This window comes from Ursus maritimus, unplaced genomic scaffold (assembly GCF_017311325.1).
Source record: "Ursus maritimus isolate PB19 unplaced genomic scaffold, ASM1731132v1 scaffold_21, whole genome shotgun sequence".
NCBI classification, from domain to species: domain Eukaryota; kingdom Metazoa; phylum Chordata; class Mammalia; order Carnivora; family Ursidae; genus Ursus; species Ursus maritimus.
This window is the reverse complement of record NW_024424564.1, coordinates 30,709,425-30,729,722: the sequence shown is the minus strand read 5'-3', so window position 1 is coordinate 30,729,722 and position 20,298 is coordinate 30,709,425. Positions and strand designations below refer to the sequence as shown.

At 35.6% G+C, this 20,298-nt stretch overlaps 1 protein-coding gene across 4 annotated transcripts in view; it reads right to left on the bottom strand.

Annotated features, from left to right (window-relative positions):
• MRPL42 (mitochondrial ribosomal protein L42) overlaps positions 1-20,298 on the bottom strand; it is a 70,716-nt gene that overhangs the window by 38,282 nt on the left and 12,136 nt on the right. For all 4 annotated transcript variants that reach the window (XR_005836712.1, XM_008687688.2, XM_040637317.1 and 1 more), the window contains exons 3-5: positions 15,682-15,745; positions 13,755-13,839; positions 6,417-6,580 (exon numbers count right to left, since the gene is read on the bottom strand). Coding sequence is in view for 3 of the 4 variants with exons in the window: in XM_008687688.2 (XP_008685910.1) it covers positions 6,417-6,580; positions 13,755-13,839; positions 15,682-15,745 (313 nt within the window). In the remaining variant the exon portion in view is untranslated. The remainder of the gene's footprint in view (positions 1-6,416; positions 6,581-13,754; positions 13,840-15,681; positions 15,746-20,298) is intronic.

Sequence of the window (20,298 nt, the reverse complement as noted above, 5' to 3'; positions counted from 1 at the left end):
AAAAGACCTAAGATTGCTGAGACAACTTTGAAAATAAGAACAAAATTAAAGGACTTTACCTAATTTCAAAACTTAAAGTTATTTAGCCAAAACAGAATGGTATGGCAAAGATAGACAATGGAACAATATAGAGTCCAGAACCCACATATATGGTCAACTGAGTTTCAACGAAGTTGGTAGGGCAATTAAGTGGTAAAAGATAATATATTCAACTAATAGTGTTGGAACAACTGGATATATATATATATATATATATATATGCCAAAAAAATGAACCTCAACTTATGCCTCACACCATATATAAAAATTAACTGTAAATGGATCAGAAACCTAAATGTTAGAGCTTAAATTATAAAACTTCTAGAAGAGAACACAGAAGAAAGTCTTAGTGACCTTGGATTAGGCAAAGATTTCAAAGTAGAATGTAAAAAACCTGAACTAAAAGGAAAAATTTGTAAATTGGACTTTGTGAAAATTATAAAAATTTTTGACCTTCAAATGACACTATTAAATGAAAAAGCAAGCCACAGAGAGAAAATATTTACAAGACGTATATCTCACAAAGGACTTTGATCCACAAGTTTTACGCCATAATAAGACAACTAATTGGCTTTTTAAAAATAGTCAAAAGCTTTTTACGGATATTTCACCAAAAAAACCCCAAACAAAAAAAACCTCCCAAACATACAAAGGCCAATAAGCACATGAAAAGATGCTCAAAATCATTAGCAATTAAGGAAACATAAATTTTTTTTAGAAGGAAATGACTTGTATTTTTTTAAATAATTTTTATTTTGTTATATTAGTCACCATACAGTACATCCCCAGTTTTTGATGCAGTGTTCCATGATTCATTATTTGCATATAACACCCAGTGCACCATGCAATATGTGCCCTTCTTAATACCCATCACAGGCCTATCCCAACCCCCCACCCTCCTCCCCTCTGAAGCCCTCGGTATGTTTCCCAGAGTCCACAGTCCCTCATGGTTCATTCCCTCTTCTGTTCCCCTCCCTTCAATCTTCCCTTCCTTCTCCTACCGATCTTCCTATTTCTTATGTTCCATAAATGAGTGAAACCATATGATAATTGTCTTTCTCTGCCTGACTTATTTTACTTAGCATAATCTCCCCCAGTCCCGTCCATGTTGCTGCAAATGTTGTGTAATCGTTCTTTCTGATGGCTGAGTAATATTCCATTGTATATATGGACCACATCTTCTTAATCCAGTCATCTGTTGAAGGGCATCTCGGCTCCTTCCACAATTTAGCTATTATGGACAATGCTGCTATGAACACTGGGGTGCATATGGCCCTTCTCTTCACTACGTCTGTATTTTTGGGGTAAATACCCAGTAGTGCAATTGATGGATCATAGGGTAGCTCTATTTTTAACTTTTCGAGGGACCTCCACACTGTTTTCCACAGTGGCTGTACCAACTTGCATTCCCACCAACAGTGTAAGAGGGATCCCCTTTCTCCACATCCTCTCCAACATTTGTTGTTTCCTGCCTTGTCAATTTTTGCCATTCTAACTGGTGTAAGTTGGTATCTCAAGGTGATTTGAATTTAGGGAACCGTAAGTTTAAACCACAATGAAATACTACTACTCACTCAACAGAATGACTGAAGTTAAAAAAGAATGATAATAGCAAGTGTTGGGAAGGATATGGAGCAACTGGAACTGTCACACACTGCTGATGGGAATGAAAAATGGTTCAGCTACTTTGACAGTTTCTTATGAATTTAAACATGTCCTTATCATATGACCAACTAATCCTACCCCTAGGTATTTACCCAAGGGAAATGAAAATATGTCAATAATGACTTGTACTTGAATATTTATGCAGCTTTAGTCATAACAGCCCCAAACTGTGAAGAATCCAAAATGTCTCTCAACTGTTGATTAGATAGACAAATTGTGGTCTATCCATACAAGAGAATATTACTCAGAAATAAAAAGGGATAAACTACTGGTTAACATAACAACAAAGATGAATCTCCAAAGCATTATACTAGGTTAAATTAGGCAGACACAAAAGGCTTCAGACTGTAATTCCATTTACATGAAATTCTAGAAAGGGAAAAACATGAAATTCTAGAAATTCATGAAATTCTAAAAGGTGACAGGAAGGAGATCAGTGACTGCCAAGGGTGGGGGTTAAAGGGAAGAAGCTCACGGCAAAGGAGAGAACTTTTTAAAGTGATGAAACAGTCTTTATTCTGACTGTGGTAGTAATCATACAATTGTATACACATTTGTCAAAACTCATCACAGTGTATACTTAAAACTGGTGAATTTTTCTGTATGTAAATTATACCTCAAAACAATCTAAGAAAAGATGCTTCAAAAAGAGTAAGAAGGAAACTATGAGTAGGAGACACTATTAATAATTATCATTACCATATTATCACTGAGCATATACTATATGCTAGCTGCTTAACTTACATGATTATATTTTATCTCAAAACCACCACCATGCAGTATTTACCCAAAGAATATGAAAACACTAATTTGAAAAGATAAGCACACCCCTATGTTTATTGCAACATTATTTACAATAGCCAAGACATGGAAGCAACCCAAGTGTCCATCTATAGATGAATAAAGAAGATGTGGCACATATATATTTTTTTTTCAATGGAATTTTACTCAACTATAAAAAAAGAATGAAATGTTGCCATTTGCAACAACATGGATGGATCTAGAGGATATACATGGCTAAGTGAAATAATCAGTCAGAGAATGACAAATACAGTATGATTTCAATCATAAGTGGAATTTAAGAAACAAAACAAATGAACAAAGATAAAAAGAGACAAACCAAAAAACAGACACTTAACTATAGAGAAGAAATTGAGGGTTACCAGAGGGAAAGTGGGTGGGAGGACAGATGAAATAGGTAAAGGGGATTATAAGTACACGTATCATGATGAGCACTGAGTAATGTATAGGATTGTTGAATCACTATATTGTACCCCTGAAACTAATATAACACTGGAATTACTTACTTTTTTAAAACCATCAGGCAAATTAGGCACTATTATTTCTATTTTCTTTAATAAATAACAAGATCAAATACATAGTTAGTAACTAGAGAGGGAAGATGATTTGAGTAAGCCCAGGACCCTTTAAAACACAGCTGTACACTCAGAAAAGAGTTTTGCTTTACTGGAGTTTAAAAAGCCAAGACTGAATATAATATGAGATAGGTCTATTCATATAGGAAGAGTTTAACAGTGTTTATCTATGGGGCATAAGGAATGAGTAAGTATAAAGAAAATTTCTATTTTATACTTTACTGCATTGTTTAAAAATACTTTAAACAAGCATTTTGTATCTGGTAATAAAAACTTATTTAAAAAGATATTATATACCCACAATTATTAAATTCATAATGGTTCTCAGTCTTTTGATTGCCATAATTTAAAAATTGTGAAATATTTAATAAAACATCCTTCTATACACTGCCTGATGTTTAAGAAGAGCTCAATGACATCTAGAAATCAACACTTGAAAATGGCTCACATTAATCCAAAATAAATATTTGGATAGCAAACAAATACTTGTTGAATGATTAGTGATCACACCTTAGCTTATTTAAAATTCTGAAAGATGATGCATCACAAGGACAATGCCTATTGGTAAAAATTTTCTTTATATACATAAGCTAGTATCTGGAGTTTTTCTGCTAAACTCTTTATTAGGAGAGATACTGGGATAATCAACTGCATCTAATTAAAGTCTGCTTAAAATTGCAAGTGTCTAGTAATCCTAATGGGACAAGACATACCAGGAGATTAAATTAATTAGCAGTCAAAAGCTAATAAGCAGTAATAAGATTAAATAAGTAAATAAGATTAAACATAGGTGGGATACTAGACATAAAAGTCTGAGGATAACACGCGTGATTTTAAGACTCCCTAATGGTCTTCTTGCCTTCAATTTTGTTCCTTTCGAGTCCCCTTTACAGGATTTTTATAACTACAGTGATTTGGTTATACACAAAAGACGGCAGAAGATTGAAGCAATATGGAACACGCAGGAAGAAAACAAGTACTGAAAGTCATCATAGAAGAATTTCAAGATAGGGCTTAAGCTTAAATATCTGGATAATGAGACAAAATAAAATATAAACATGAGTGATAATATGAATCATAGAAAGAAATCTCAGAATACAGTAATGACATAGATATGGGACTAAGAAATGGTCTGCTAATTTGTTTCCACATACCCTAAATTATAATTACAAAGACTGGGAAAAACCCATAGAGCATGCATAAACAAAGTGAGTACTAAATAAGAAAGAAAAAATCCAAGAAGAGGATATAAAACAGAAGCAGGAATTGAAAGACACCATGGTGGCCAAAAAATTGCAGATTTTTTTCCTGGGAAATTGATACAGAAATAACACTTTTTTTAAATAGAAAGATTGATTATTAAGGGAGGAGCTTTTTTAAGACAGAAAAAGAAGAGCTCTGTTTTCGTTACAATGAATTTACTAAAACTCTGGACATATACCTATTTTGAAATTTCTAAGGACAACGATACTGGGAATAAGACCAAAGAAATAAAAAAATGTATAATGGAGCAATTGCATGTCATCTATATAATGAAAGTAATTAAAGCTCTTAGAATGAATTTCAGCAAGACACAGGAGAATGAGACTAGAGCCCTAAGGAATCTCTATTTTACCTAAGGATAAGTGAGGAAGTACCATCTGAAGAGAAACTAAATACGTAAACCAAGCTCCAGAGCCATACATCCAGTTGCTTTCAGAACTGCTCCCCACCAGATGGATCCACTGACACCGACTCAACGTGACCAACAATGGGTTCATCTTCCTGTCAAACCTGTTTCCCAAAGTGAATGAATGGCACCACCATCCACCCAAACACCTCTGTCGGAAACTTGAGAGGTCACCTGTCTCTTCCCACACCTAGTCAGTGACCTACTGCTGTTAATTAAAATTCTTTTTTTTCCCTCCTTCCTCCTTTTATTTCCTCCTTTTATCACAGTCCTTTCTTTTATTTTCTCCCTTTCTATTCCCATTTCTGGCCCTTTCATTGAGATCTTCAATAAATCTCACCTAGACTATTACAATAGTTTCCAAACAGGTCCCCCTGACTCCAAACTTTCCATGTATCACCTTTCCATATACACTTTCCACGTATCCCAAGTACGTAACCCACTTTATCATTTTCTTACACATTAACTTTTCTTCTTAAAATTTGGCAATGAAAATAAAATGTAACCTCAGCACAACACAAAATCCTTCATAAGACCTACAATCCCTCCTCATAGTCTTGGTCCCATACAAACTGAACTACTTGCAATTTCCCCAACATACTCTATGACATCCTGTTCTCTCTGCCTGCAGACCCTTTTCTATATTCCCCATGGTTAGCTCCTAATCATTCTTCAAGGCTCAATCACTTGACTTTGTTTATTACTGTACTATCTTCTGTCCTTGACTATAAACAACTTGCAAACAAGAATTGTATTTTTGATCTCCCAGCACTTAGTAGAGCAGGTGGATGAATGTATATTCATTAATTCCATAAGCATGTCCTGCCATGAAATGTGCCAGCCTAGTGCTTAGTCACTGGTTGACTAAGTAAGAGTAAGAGCAAAGTTTGCTCAAACATAAACGATTAAAAAAAGTCACCTCTCAGTTTTGGTAGCAAATAAGATAGATATAAAAGAAAGAATCAAAAGAACAAAAATAATTACAGCCAGAGTCAGATAGGAAATAAGAATCCATGTAATAAAAGATGAGTACTAGCAAACAGGGGCAACTAGCTTCTAAAGGAACTGAGAGGGGCACCTGGGTGGCGCAGTCGTTAAGTGTCTGCCTTCGGCTCAGGGCGTGATCCCGGCATTCTGGGATCGAGCCCCACATCAGGCTTCTCCGCTGGGAGCCTGCTTCTTCCTCTCCCACTCCCCCTGCTTGTGTTCCCTCTCTCACTGGCTGTCTCTCTCTGTTAAATAAATAAAATCTTAAAAAGAAAAAAAAAAGGAACTGAGAACCATATACACTGCCCAATCATTTGCTGTACCCGATTTTCTAAACAATAACTCGATATCTGTTAAATAAATGGACAGGTGGGCTAAGTACAAGATCAATTATTTGGTAGGAGGATGAATAAAAACAGTAAATGACTATATCACAGAATAGAAAAATTTTCAAGAATTTTTGCAAAATTCACTGAAAGCTTTGGTTAAATTCCCCCACTAAAAATAAAAGAAAAAAGAAGTACTATTTCATTTTAGCTACACTATATGTACATCTAAAAATATAATTTAGGAGGTGGGTGTTAATTTCCCCATGCAGACTAGAACCTCAGAAGTTTGTTAACACAAGAAAAGTTACATATTCTTTTAGTTGTTAAGTGGGAGTTAAAGAAAAGAACTTACTGTCCACGAGGATACCAACGGTGCTTAGTAGTAAAGAACATTTTGCTAAGTTGTTCTATCATGGGTCCTTGCTCAAAGTGCTCATTTTTTTCTTCTAATCTGGTTTTCAGTACTTGGTCATGTGTTTCTTCATTATTGTGCACAGGATCTGGCCGAGGGATAGGCTACAAAATAACCAGTAATCAACAGCATCAGAATGTAGGAATGTTAGCCAGCATTTGATTGAGTTTACAGTACAACAATTACTACACTCTGGAATTCATTAGAGTACCTAAAGGTAGGTAAGTTAGTTTTCAGAACAGAATTTTACTTAGTTGCATTATTCATTAAAGAATCAGAAATAGGGGCGCCTGGGTGGCTCAGTTGGTTAAGCATCCAACTCTTGATCTTGGCTCAGATCATGATCTCAGGATTGTGAGATCGAGCCTCGCATGGGCTCTGCACTGGGTGTGGAGCCTGCTTAAGATTCTCTCTCCCTACCCTCTTACACTGTTGGTGGGAATCCAAGTGGTGCAGCCACTCTGGAAAACAGTATGGAGGTTCCTCAAAAAGTTGAAAATAGAGCTACCCTACAACCCAGCAATTGCACTACTGGGTATTTACCCCAGATACAAATGTAGTGATCCAAAAGGGCGCCTACACCCCAATGTTTATAGCAGCAATGTCCACAATAGCCAAACCATGGAAAGAGCCCAGATGTCCATCAACAGATGAATGGATAAGGAAGATCTGGTATATACATACAATGGAAAATTACTCAGCCATCAGAAATCTTCCCATTTGCAATGATGTGGATGAACTACAGCATCTAATGCTAAGCGAAATAAGTCAATCAGAGAAAGACAATTATCATATGATCTCGCTGATACGTGGAATTTAAGAAACAAAACAGGATCATAGGGGAAGAGAGGAAAAAATAAAACAAGACTAAACTAGAGAGGGAGACAAACCATATGAGACTCTTAATCACAGGAAACAAACTAAGGGTTGCTGGAAGGGAGAGGGGTTAGGGGATGGGATAAGTGGGTGATGGACACTAAGGAGGGCACGTGATGTAATGAGCACTGCATATTATATAAGACTGATAATCACTGACCTCTACCTCTGAAACCTATAATACATTATATGTTAATTGAATTTAAATAAAAATAAATTAAAAAAATTCTCTCTCCTTCTTCCTCTGCCCCCCCAACCTCTCACCTCCCCCTCTTAAAAAAAAAAGAGAGAGAGAGAGAGAAAAAAAGAATCAGAAATATTTTTCCTCTCACATCAAGTTTTGGGTTTCTTTTCCAATAATAAAGTTCTTATTTAATGTTATTGTTCCCCTAATAATAAAGTACTTATTACTTTAATTTTTATTTCCCAAAACTATAAATTGTGCCCATTATTTTTTAACTTAAAAGTTTACAGTCTCGGATGCCTGGGTGGCTCAGTCAGTTAAGCGTTTGCCTTCGGCTTACATCATGATCCCGGGGTCCTGGGATTGAGTCCTTCATTGGGCTCCCTGCCCAGCGCTGAGTCTGCTTCTCCCCCTGCCTCTGCCTCTCTCTCTCTCTCTCATGTATCTCATGAATAAATAAACAAAATCTTAGAAAAAAAAAAAGTTTAGTCTCTAACCTTGCTTATCATTTAAGTGAGATACAATGAAAATGGTATTTCTTATATCCAAAGGAAACAAAAAAATTTCAATGTTTTCATTTTAGGTGACTGAAAGTCACCAAACGATACTTTATGGTAACTTGAGTACTTTTTTCACCTAAAGATATCAACTACTAAAAATCTCATGTCCTCCCCAACACATTTGAGTGATATTCCCATCAGTAACACTACTTCATTAAAGCCTTTAAAAATCACTGTTTTGGAAAGTCAAGTCATGTATATTTTAAATATTAAATGATAACATATGTAACACAAGGTGGTAACATTGTCTTGCTTTACAAATACCATATATATGTATTACAATACAATGAAAATCTGAATTTATAACCAGAAAACAATTCAAACATAAATGCCTTTACATTCATACACTATTAATGACAACTACAGTGGGGAATACATTCCCCCACACTATAAAATATTATAGCATATACTTATATTTATTAGGCATATGTACACGAAAAAATAAGACTCCCTTAAAAAGCATTATCTAAGCACATGAAGGGGGCACAATTAACTCAGTACTACAGAAATGCAAAGTAACAAAAAGATATTAGGGAGAGGTAGAATAGGAGCCAAGTCAGAGTCTTGTTACAGAGTGCAGAATGCATTCTACAAGGGATAACAAATATTATGAATAAAGGAAAGTAGGAAAGAACACAAAATAAATAGATAAACTTAAAAATGGATCTTGAGGGCACCGGGGTGGCTCAGTTGGTTAAGCATCTGCCTTTGGCTCAGGTCATGATCCCAGGGTCCTGGGATCAAGCCCTGCATCAGGCCCTCCTCAGCAGAGTCTGCTTCTCTCTCTCCCTCTGCCTCTTCCCCCTGCTCATGCGCACGCTTTCTCTCTCAAATAAATAAAATCTTTAAAAAGATAAAAATAAAAATGGATCTTGAGAAACCAGATTATGAAAGGCCTTCAAAGTTAGACTTATAGGTAACTATCTGAGGTAAGTAGAAATAAAGAACCATTTACTTAGTGTGGGAGGGAACGAGGAGGTAGTATAATAGAGAGGTTAAGAACTTGAGCTTTGGTCTCTAATTCTACCACTTAATAGTCTGTGATCTTGGACAAGTTATTTAAGCTCTTAATTCCCCTTTCTGTAAAGTCAGAGAAATAATACCTATCCAAAAGGGCTTGGTGAGAAATAATAATATATGATATGCTTAGCTGTCCCTTGTACTCCTAAGAGTTCAATAATGGTAGGTAGCTACTAAAATTTCTTTAAGGCCTCAAACAGAAGAGAAGTGATATAATTTTATTTTAAAGAAAAAGTTCTCCTTAGACATTTAAAGTAATTTTAAAAGATCATTACTTGTATGTAAAGTAAAATATTAGTAAGTGTCTTTGCAAGTTACTATGAGACCCTCAGAGGTCTAGCAAACACAAGATTAGAGCCTATAATAGTTTTCTTTTAGGTCACTATACATGTTGCTAAAGATCAAATGTTTTTAGTATTATCAAAAGTTAAGTTGATTTCAGGTGTTCATGAATGTTCCACTGTCTGTCTTCCTATTCCCAAGCAGGTTCAATTCTAACATATCACAAATTCTCTCTGCTTTGTATAATTAAAAAGACTTCTTTTCCAGGCACATAGATAAAAGACATTGGAATTAATGGATTCTTCAAAGTCTATACCAAGAGCCTCTGGCCGATTCAGAATTGATTTTTAGGTAGCATTTGATCTCCTTGATCAAACTTCAAAGAAAGGATACGTGACTATTTCAGTAAAAAGGAAAAACTAAAATAAAACTGTCAATTTTAAAAAATATTCAGAACTGTCATCCTGCATTTTCTTTGTTTCTCTTAAGAATTTTCAAAATTTGACTTTTGAAATTTTCCACTAAATCAGCCACTAAAAAGAACTGCCTAGTACTTACATTTTAATCTTTCCAAGTCATTATTTTTGCCCCTGGTGTAATATTTTTATTCTCCTAAACTAGACATCCTAAATTCTAGAAAAACATTTTTAGAATACTAGTACTTTTAATAAAATATTTACTTGGCAAAAGAAGAAAGAAGGATCTTTCTACCTGGATCTGTGGAAAACAATCAACGTGTTTTAGATTCAAATTACCAGAAAACCAAAGATGCAAATCATCCTAACTTTCTTTAAGCCAGTCTCAGTAGGTATTTCTTTTTTTTTTTTTTGAATAATGCATCATTATTTTATTCACTACTAAGAAAAAAAAAGGTGCCAATCCAATTACAATTGTTAGACTGTTAGATACCTCCTAGTTTCAGAGATGTTGAAAGGTGGGGAAATGTGCATCTGAAAATTACAAACATAACATACAGTAAATCTACATAGTAATTTTCTATCACATTTCTTTGTATTTTTAAAAATTGCATCATAAAATTTCAAACATATTCCCGGATACAAATGTGATTTGGGTACCCTATTCAAATTTAAAAATCTGCATTTATTTATTTCAGCAGATCTCATATAATTGATATAAAAAAGCATGTGTTGTCACTTCTTTTAATATTTGAATTATTTGGATTACGACAATTTTTAAAATTAGATTTCTCACTTTTTTATAAAGATCTACTATTTGGATAAAACAATATTAATGTTTTTGCACATAAAGTGAATTCTTAATGCCAACCAGTGCATATATTTTAATCCCCTTTTAAGACTTAGTTGACTTTTTAATCTTCCTTTTAAATTATACAAGACCTCAGATAAAAATTAGGTCCCTTCATATGTGTATAGCATCTAGCGCTAATCACCAGTTATGACAGAAATTTAGCGCTTGCCCAAACTCGTCATTGATCCTGTGCAACTGGAACATTTTTGATTACTTTATTGTCATGTTTCTCCTGAGGCAGAGTATTCAGATGAAGCTTATTTTGGGGATTTGGTGAGGCTGCTGATGTCAGTAGGTATTTCTACATATGACCAGGATCTTTGTATGTAGTATGCTTTTCAGGGCCTAGAGAGTCAAAGGGCACACTGGAGTTGCAGCAGCCCCACTTCCCTGAGGAAAGAAAAAAAAATCAAAACTAAAATTCAAGTCATGTTGGAGGGTATTTACCATGTACTATCTGCATGAGATTTGTAAATCTAGATTCAAAAAGAACATACTGTATTCTAAATTCTAACAGTAACGTGTTTTCAAGTATGTTTCTCACTGTGCAGCCCAATCTACAATTTATTACTTCCCCATGTGCATGTCTCTTTGCCCTAAAACAGAAAACCCATAAGGATGAAGAGAGAGGAAAAAATTTATTCATTTAACTAACAAATATTTAGTGTACACTTATCAAGCACAGGTGTTCTTACAGATGCTAAGGATATAGCAGAGAATAAAAGACAGATCTCTATCCTCATGGAGCTTACATTTTAGTGGTGGGAGACAGATAGAAATACAAGAAAATATCTATTGTGCCAGAAATGACACAAGCTATTGAGAAAAGACAACAGGAAGGAGTCCAGCGGTAAGGGTACTACCTTAAATGCAGGAGTCATTCACTAGCTAAGAAATATGGAAAGGGGATAAACTATGAGGTTTCTAGGGGGAAAGCATTCCAGGCAGAGGAAGAAGGAACTACAAAAGGCCCAGAGGTAGGAGCCTGCCTCATGTACCTGAAGAACAGCAGAGAGGCCAGTGTGGCTAGCAGTGGAGTGATTACATGTAAAGTGATAGGAGTGATCTTCTAGACGAGAGAGAGAGAGAGAGAGACAGAGAGAGAGAGAGAGAGGCGGGGGGGGGGGGGGGGGGGTGGAGGAATACTGATGATGTGGGAAAGGAGACAACGGCTACAATGGGAGTGCAACAGAAAAAAAAGGAACCAGAGAGTTGGACATGTATGCAAGAGAGTGATTATAATGATGGACCATGGAATCTATGCAGAGAAGTAAAAATGTGTGAGATGCATGACGGCTATGAAAAAGTGCTTTGATCAATAAATGTAGGTCTCAATGAGGAGAAGAAGAATTCTTGGAGCTGGGAGACTGGGGGAATTGGTAGGAAGCTAGTAGAATTCTTGAAATCTAGACTGGCAGGAAGGAGAAGCAGGTTATTTGTGATTAGAACATCTCTACAGTATAGCAGTGGGAATGGGGGCTGAGGTAGGGAAAAAGATGAAGTGAGAGGCCAGGGCATTAAATCATCTCCATACACTGAAATAACAAAGAATTAGGACAGAAACAGTAACAGAGGGTGTGATGGTACACCTACAAACTACAAAAGAGTGGAGGAATGGGGGAAGGAGAAGTGAACTGAAGGATGGTAGATAACAGCAATAAAAAAAAGAGAGCAGATGGTGTAGTTTAATGATACAAACCACAAAGCTAGAAAATTGTTAGGGAGGAGGAAAAATGGTCTGAATATGACAAAAATGAGCTACAGAGACCCCTACTTCCCCTCTAGGTCTAGTAGTAAAATGGAACAGGAAAGAAAACATCAACTACTTAAAAACCTGCTGGGGAAGTTATGACTCCAAGGTCCAACCAGGTTTCTGTTAGAGCCAGAGGTGAAGGAAAAATTCTGGACGTTAACATCACAAGAGATTTTAATGATGATAATGAGTTCTAAAAGTACAGTAGAAAGTTTTGAGAGTCAGGAAGGATAGGAAAAGTGTCAGATTCAGGGATGTAAAAAGCCATACACGGATGAAAGTCTGAATGCTGAGAAATGACTTTGCGATTGTGGCCTTGGAATAACCACTAAAATAGAAACAAAGCATGTAACCAGAAATATAATACAAAATAACAATGGAGGGGGGTACAATATAGCATAAGCTGGAGTGTTTACAAGCCAAAAGTCAGTGATTTATGCCTATTTTCTACACACTGCCCCAAGAAATGAAATTAAAGAGGTACCGGATTATTGCCTATGATATGTGGCTAGAATACAAAGCAGACAGACAAAATGGCAAGGTTAAAAAGGGAATAAAAACTAGCAAAATAAAATTAAGTTATTTTGTCAAATCAACCACTACTGTGGCCCTAACGATGATTTTTAAAAATAGGTACGACTAGATGCATCATGTGATGATTTGAATTATCTAATTATTTTCTCCTCAAAGAGCAAATCAAACATTACCAAATATAGTAAACTAAGGCTTAAAGACATAGAAGGAGGCGTTTCAAATATAAAATAAGAAAAAGACTTGGGTTAAGCTAAAATAAATTGTACTGAAAACAAAAACAAAACTTCCTCTATCTAGTGCTTGACTTTTGAAGGAATATGGAAAAAATTCAACTAGTCCTTAAAATACATGCTCCGATTGGCTCATTAAAAAAAACTGGGGGAAAAAAAAAAAAGAAATTCACCAAACACTAAAAGGATTATCAGAACCAATATAATATAAAAGGTATAAAACAGCATACCAAAATACAAGTTTTTCATGATTAATTAGATTTCAATATAAGGTAGTATGGGACAATGCGTTTTGTAAATCTGTACTAATCAAAAATCATCTACCAGATTTTAGACCAGAAAACTGATGCCATAATTGTGTTTAAATGGTTTATTCTGTGTACTGAAAAAAGTCTTTAAAGAAAGATGAAAAAGAAATAGGAAAAATTGAAATAGTAAAATAAAAACAACAACAAAAAAAGATCTAAACCAAAGGAAATCAAACAATTCCATTCTCTTTGGATACTGTAAGGAAATGTGAATATTTCTAACAGCAAATTATAAATTAACGAGAGATTTTCTCATACATACTTTTGTATGTTCATATGGAATGTCCACAGAAGGGTGGTAGCATACTATCGTCCTGCCATCAGATGTCAAAGCAAGCTCTACTTTGCTAAAAAAGAATGTTTTAGAAAGAGTTATACTGTATTCAAGGCAGAATGATTTTCTTAGAGATAAAATTAATTAATCATAAATCCCTGAAGAATTGATGCTGTGACACTGGACTGGCAGACCTGGTACCCATATCATAGGGGACAACTCAGATCATCCCACAAAATATGTCAGCTTAACTACCACAACAAACCGTTAATGCATAACCCACTATTTTACCTATTTGTTTTTAAACTATCCAAATATTTGAAAGGGATCTTCATGTTTACTCATTATTATTATTAGAACCTTTTTTCCTTTTCTAAAAAATATCCTCAGGGAGCCTGGGTGGCCTAAGTCGGTTAAGCGGCTGCCTTCGGCTCAGGTCATGATCTCAGGGTCCTGGGATTGAGCCCCGCATTGGGCTCCCTGCCTCAGCTGGGAGTCTGCCTCTCCCCTTCCCTCTGCCCCCACTCTGATCATACTCTCTCTAATAAATAAAATCTTAAAAAAAAAAAAAAACCACTACCCTCATAAAACTGTAAGTAGATTACTTTGTTGAATTATTAAAATTAAAGATCAGCAAAGTACATAATCTTCAGGCAAAGGATCACCTGAATTTCCAATCATAAAAAAGACTGCAGCTGAGCCCTTTTTCTAGATCAAGTGCTTTCTCCAAGTGCCTTTGGTGGAACAGTACAGCTTAAGAAGCCTCCCGTAAAAAGAGTTCTGCAGTCAAATAAATTTGGCAATTACTGAATACTATCCCTTCCCTCCATTAATATCCCTCAGAAAACCACATTTTGGGCAATACTCCTCTATTTTTTCCAGGAATACTCTGGCTGGATCTCATTCAAGTACCAACTGACCAAAACTATTTTTCAAAGATCCTAGCAACTACTATTATACTTAGATCCATATATTCTAAGGAGCACAACTTTCAGCTTTCATTAACCTTACGTGTTCTCTAGATATCTATAAATTTAAGTTTCTAGGGTTTCAATACTAACCAGATTTGAACTAGATTAGCAATTAAACACTACAGTGTATTTTAGCTAACACAGGATAAGGTACTAGGTTGTTTCACCACGATTTTAAGAACAAATTGCATAACATGACTATAATGAACATTTAATCTATCAAGTGATTTTTGATGAAGAATGGAGTTTTACATAATACAAAACATTATAAGACTCAATCTTTTCAGGTTCAAAAAGTTACCTATTACCTAGTCTAATTTCATCACTATCTTAGTACTTAATAAGTATACACTTAAAATTCGAATTAAAACTAGTGTCAAGAAGAAAGAAAATGTATTTTCACTAAAATTTGCAATAAAAAAACAGCTTAAGAAAATATGTTCAGTTTCTGTACACCACACTCTACTACAGAGAAGAACGACAACATTTTATTCATATGTTATTCCTAGTTCTTAGCATAGTGACTAGAATTGAGTAAGTACCAAATAAATTGTGACTGAATTAAATTACTTATAATTTAGGGTTATTCAACGTCAAACAAAAGATAAGATAAATAACTGCTTAAGCTAATAGTATGAACCCCAAGAGAAAAAACTATGAAAACTAATTGACTTTTCCAAAAAGCTAAAGAATGCTTTCGGATAAAAGATGGCATTTCATGTCTGTCTTACAACAAATTAAGGATTCACTGAAACACAATGATAATAATTTTTATTTAAAACATTTATGAGCCCAGATACTGTGTAAATAAGGCCATTGAAATAATTTTTAAATACAAAATTAAAGAATCATAAAAGCAGAAAATAACAAAACGAGAAATAAAATTCAATCATTTCAGATACAACTAACAGACTGTTATTTTTCAATTGAATTTACATACATACCAATTATAGTCATCTGGTAGAGAAGAATATGTAGATTTATGACAAACACAATATAAAGCTCCGTCTGCAAAAACCCCAAGCAGTAAAATGGAGTTAGTTAATTTGAGCATATGTTCTCACATGAATGTAAAGCTAGTTTCACTCATTCAACCAATATTTACTGTGTTTACTATGAAACGGGGCTGTACTAGAGACCAGGGATTCAACAAGATCTAGTCCCTGCTCTCACAAAGGGTACAAGTCTGGTGAGAGACAAGTAAACAAGCAATTCCAATATAAATGACAAGCCCTGTTAGAATGGGTAGGAATTGGGGGAGGGCACACAAACAGGTTACAAAATAGGACTATGCAGGTTTAAGAACGCCTTTCCAGTGAAGATGATGTCTAAGGTGCTCTGAAAGATGGAGGGATAAGCAGGAGTTGGTAGGGGTGAGTACAATGTTCCTTGCAGGGAGTTACAAGTGCTAAGGATCAGAGGAATACAGCAAGTATTCAGGTATTCTAAAAACTTGTAAAATAAATAAATAAATAAAAACTATTATGAGACCAAGTGTACAGTTCACAAAGGGAGAGTGTTAAGTGATGAAATACAAAATAAACTGTTCAAATTTAACTTTTCTTAATCAAAACACTCACACTTCAAAGCATATTTTCCTTTTTTAGAATACCTGCAAATTCAAGAGCCGTAATTACTTTTTTTAGTTTCTCCTATGTTCAGAAAAACAGTGTTCCTTTAAATACAAAGAAAAAATGTAAATGTAGCTCAGTATAGTTAAAAAATTATTCTGAATACAGTAGTCCTCCCTGATCCATGTTTTTGCCTTCTGCAGTTTCAGGTACCCAAGGTCAATCACAGTCCAGAAGCAGATGATCCTCGTCCTGACACAGTGTCAGGTCAGTAGTAGCCTCATGCTACATCACACTGCTTTGTCATTCACCTTGCTTCATCTCATCACATAGACATTTATCTCACCTTATCACAAGAAGGGTGAATACCGGACAACAAGGTATTTTGAGAAAGACCACATTCACATAATTTTTATTGCAGTACATTATTAGAATTGTCCTATTTTGTTATTAATTATGGTTGTTAATCTCTACTGTGCCTAATTGGTAAATTTAAGTTTATCACAGGTATTTATATATAGGAAAAAACATAGTATATATAGGGTTCAGTACTATCCACAGTGTCAGGCTCCCCTGGGCGTCTTGGAATGTATCCTCTGTGGATAAGGGAGAACTACTGTATATGCCGGCTAAAGCCAAGGATCAACTTCTCTCAACTGAGTCTCTTGCTCCTTAGTATGGAATGCAATCCCCATTTTGTTCAAATACCATTCATCCTTCAAAGCCAAATGCTACTCTTCCATGAAACCCTTTTTCCCCTCCCTGCCCCACAATTCCCATCACAGAGAAAGGAGAGGTCTACTGTACATGTCCCAAAACCTATGCTTCACATGACATTGCTATACCTTCTTTGTGGTCTTTTTGTTTTTCTGCATCGGTTATTTACACGTATCAAAGATGTGTAAATAAGATATATTTTCACATCTTTGTATACTCCTCCTTTCCCCAAGGACTGCATATACAGGTCTAAACATAAATTCTTACTCCAAAGCATAAAAAGTGCCTTAACAAAACTCACTTTTATCATAAAAGATTGCTCAGCAAAATGTCAATCCCAAAATTCTACTTATGTAAGATAATAAAATACAAAGAATTAGAAATTTAACCTCAACTCTCAAAAGATTTGATCTTCGATTATCTGTGCTAGTATAGAGAAGCATTTTTCATGACAAGTCAGAGAATGGCGTAAACATCATTTACGCGTACTTTCTTTACAATGTTGGGAATCTTAATTATGTACGAATTAATACTAAAAGAAGTTTGTAGTCTCTGAATATAAACCAACTAGGTGATATGCACATTCACTGAAAGAAACAGGGTTGGGGGGCAGAGGCAGGACAGACAGAACTAAGTGTTCTTAAAACAGGCAGGAGGGAAAACTCAAGACATCAGTATTTCAGGTCAACAAGAAACTTAAATTTCTACCCCGTACTTATACAGACATTTGTTTGTACCCTCATGACATATATGACATTCTACGCCATATTCAGGTATTTCTTATTTCCATAGATGTCTGTTTCACCTTCAAGTGTAAATAAGTTCCTTAAGGCCAGGAACCACACCTTGATCGTGTCTCTGTCCCCTACAGTGGCTACTAACAGAGAAGTGACTGCTGAACTGCCTCTAAAATGCTAACTTCTTCACAATTAGTACATATAGATAGTCATCTGACACTTTATCAAGAGAAAAACTCTAAAAATGGTAAATATCACAGGTTTTAAATACATAATTAGAATTGGGACTCCTGGGTGACTCAGACGGTTAAGCGTCCGACTCTTGATTTTGGCTCAGGTCATAATCTTGGGGTTCTGAGATTAAGCCCCGCATCAGGCTCTGTGTTCAGTGGGGAGTCTGCTTGGCATTCTCTCTCTCCCTCTACCTCTGTCCCGCCCCCCATCCCACACACGAGTGCATGCTCTCTTGCTCTAATAAGTAAACCTTTAAAAAAAAAAAATTAATGCCAAAGTTAACATCAATCAACTCAATTTACCAAAAAGAATTTCAATGAGTCAGCTCTCCATAACTTACAGGCTATTCTTGTTACGTATACATGTTTAACTGCTTTCTGATAAGATCTATAAAAACTGACGGTCCCACTTAACCTTCAAATGCTCAATATTTTAAGTTACTACAGGAAAGAAGATACAGCAAAAAGTGTATTAGACTAAATAAGATGGAAAGACCCAAGTCTCAATCACAGCTCCCATCTACCAGATATACAACCTTGGGTAAGTTTCTGAGGGGTTAGAGAACTCAAGTTCCTTCATCTTCATAAAAACCTACCATGTAGTATTATTCAAAGTTGTAAAATTCAAAGTTGTAAAGATCAAATGACTTAGTACGCTTAAAAACTGGTAAAATATTCTACATTCCCATTGTTGACTGTAGTTTTTGGAAGGTTTTAAATGTTCCTTTTGGCATATGGGAGGCCTTTTTATTTCTGCTCACTGGACTTTCTCCCTTAACCATGGTTTTGCTTTGCCTCTAATCTTAATGTTCTTCCTTTTCATGTAAGATATCAGTAACAGTAATAATACTTTACCTTCAATAATAGTAATGACAGGACTTGTGGAGAATAAGGGGCTTCAGGATGCAAGAAGTTAGGCAGTCACTGAATATTAGGATGACTGAGTAATAACGGAATATTTTCTGGGGTAACCTAAATTAATTCTTAGTTAACTAGATATTTTGACAACTCTAGTTGTCAAATCGGTTCACAAACATTTATCATCTACCATGTATGAGAGGTACTAAGGAAACCAAAATAAATTAGACACTACAAATTTATAATCTAGTAAGTATACATAGATAATTTTCACTTATCCAGGGGCAGATTAACTGGTTTTCAGATTAACCTCAGTGAGGGCTAATTGCTGTTTCAGGAAATGGACTGGGAAAAAATGGATTAGGTCTGATTTACCACTAGCCTTGAAGCTGAGTTCTAGTCAGGGCAAAGAGGAGGACAAGCAGTAGAAGTCTCTCTGCCAATTCTCAACAACAAAAATGCTCCTAAGTAATCAAGAATTGTTTTGTTTTAATTGATTTTTTTTTTAAGGGAGGGAGAGAGAGAGCAAGCGAGAAGGGAGAGGGGAGGGAGAGAGAGAATCTTAGGTAGGCTCCATACTCAGCACAGAGCCCAATGTGGGGCTTGCTCTCACAACCCTGACATCATGACCTGAGCTGAAATCAAGAGTTGGACACAGGGCGCCTGGGTGGCTCAGTCGGTTAAGTGTCTGCCTTCAGCTCAGATCATGATCCCAGAGTCCTCGGATTAGCCCCGCACTGAGCCCCGCATCGAGCCCCCCATTGGGATCCCTACTCAGTGGGGAGTCTGCTTCTCCCTCTCCCTCTGCCCCTCCCCCACCACCTGTGCTCTCTCATTTTCTCTTTCAAATAAACAAAATCTTAAAAAAAAAAAAAAAAAAAAGTTGGGCCCTTAACGAACTGAGCCACCCAGGGATCCCGGTTTTAGTTTATATATAAAGTCTCTTAACAATCTTCTCCTTCATGTACTTGATTAATGGCAATAAATAGGAAACATGAAGGAAGAGAATAAGGTCAGCCAGAGATGTGTAAAAAAGTTGGCTAGCATAGCTAAAGAAGATAAAGCAAACCAATTATTACACTCGAACCGTATCTGCTTTAGAAATGGAAGAAGAGAGTTCACAGAGGAAAGGGAGAGTGAAAGCAAGACCCATTGGGAAATAAGATTTTAATAGTCTATTTATTTATATGGATCAATATTTTGACTATCAAAAATGTATCAATAGGATTTGAAGAAAATATTAGACTATGCACATTTCTTAGAAAAGAAAGGTACAAATTATATATTATATAAATTATAAATTTCTTTTTTTTAAAACTAGGAGCCATGCCCAACATGGGGCTTGAACTCATGACCCTGAGACTGAGAGCTGCATGCTCTGCCAACTGAGCCAGTGCCCCCTATAAATTATAAATATTTTACATACTATGATACATAAAATATAT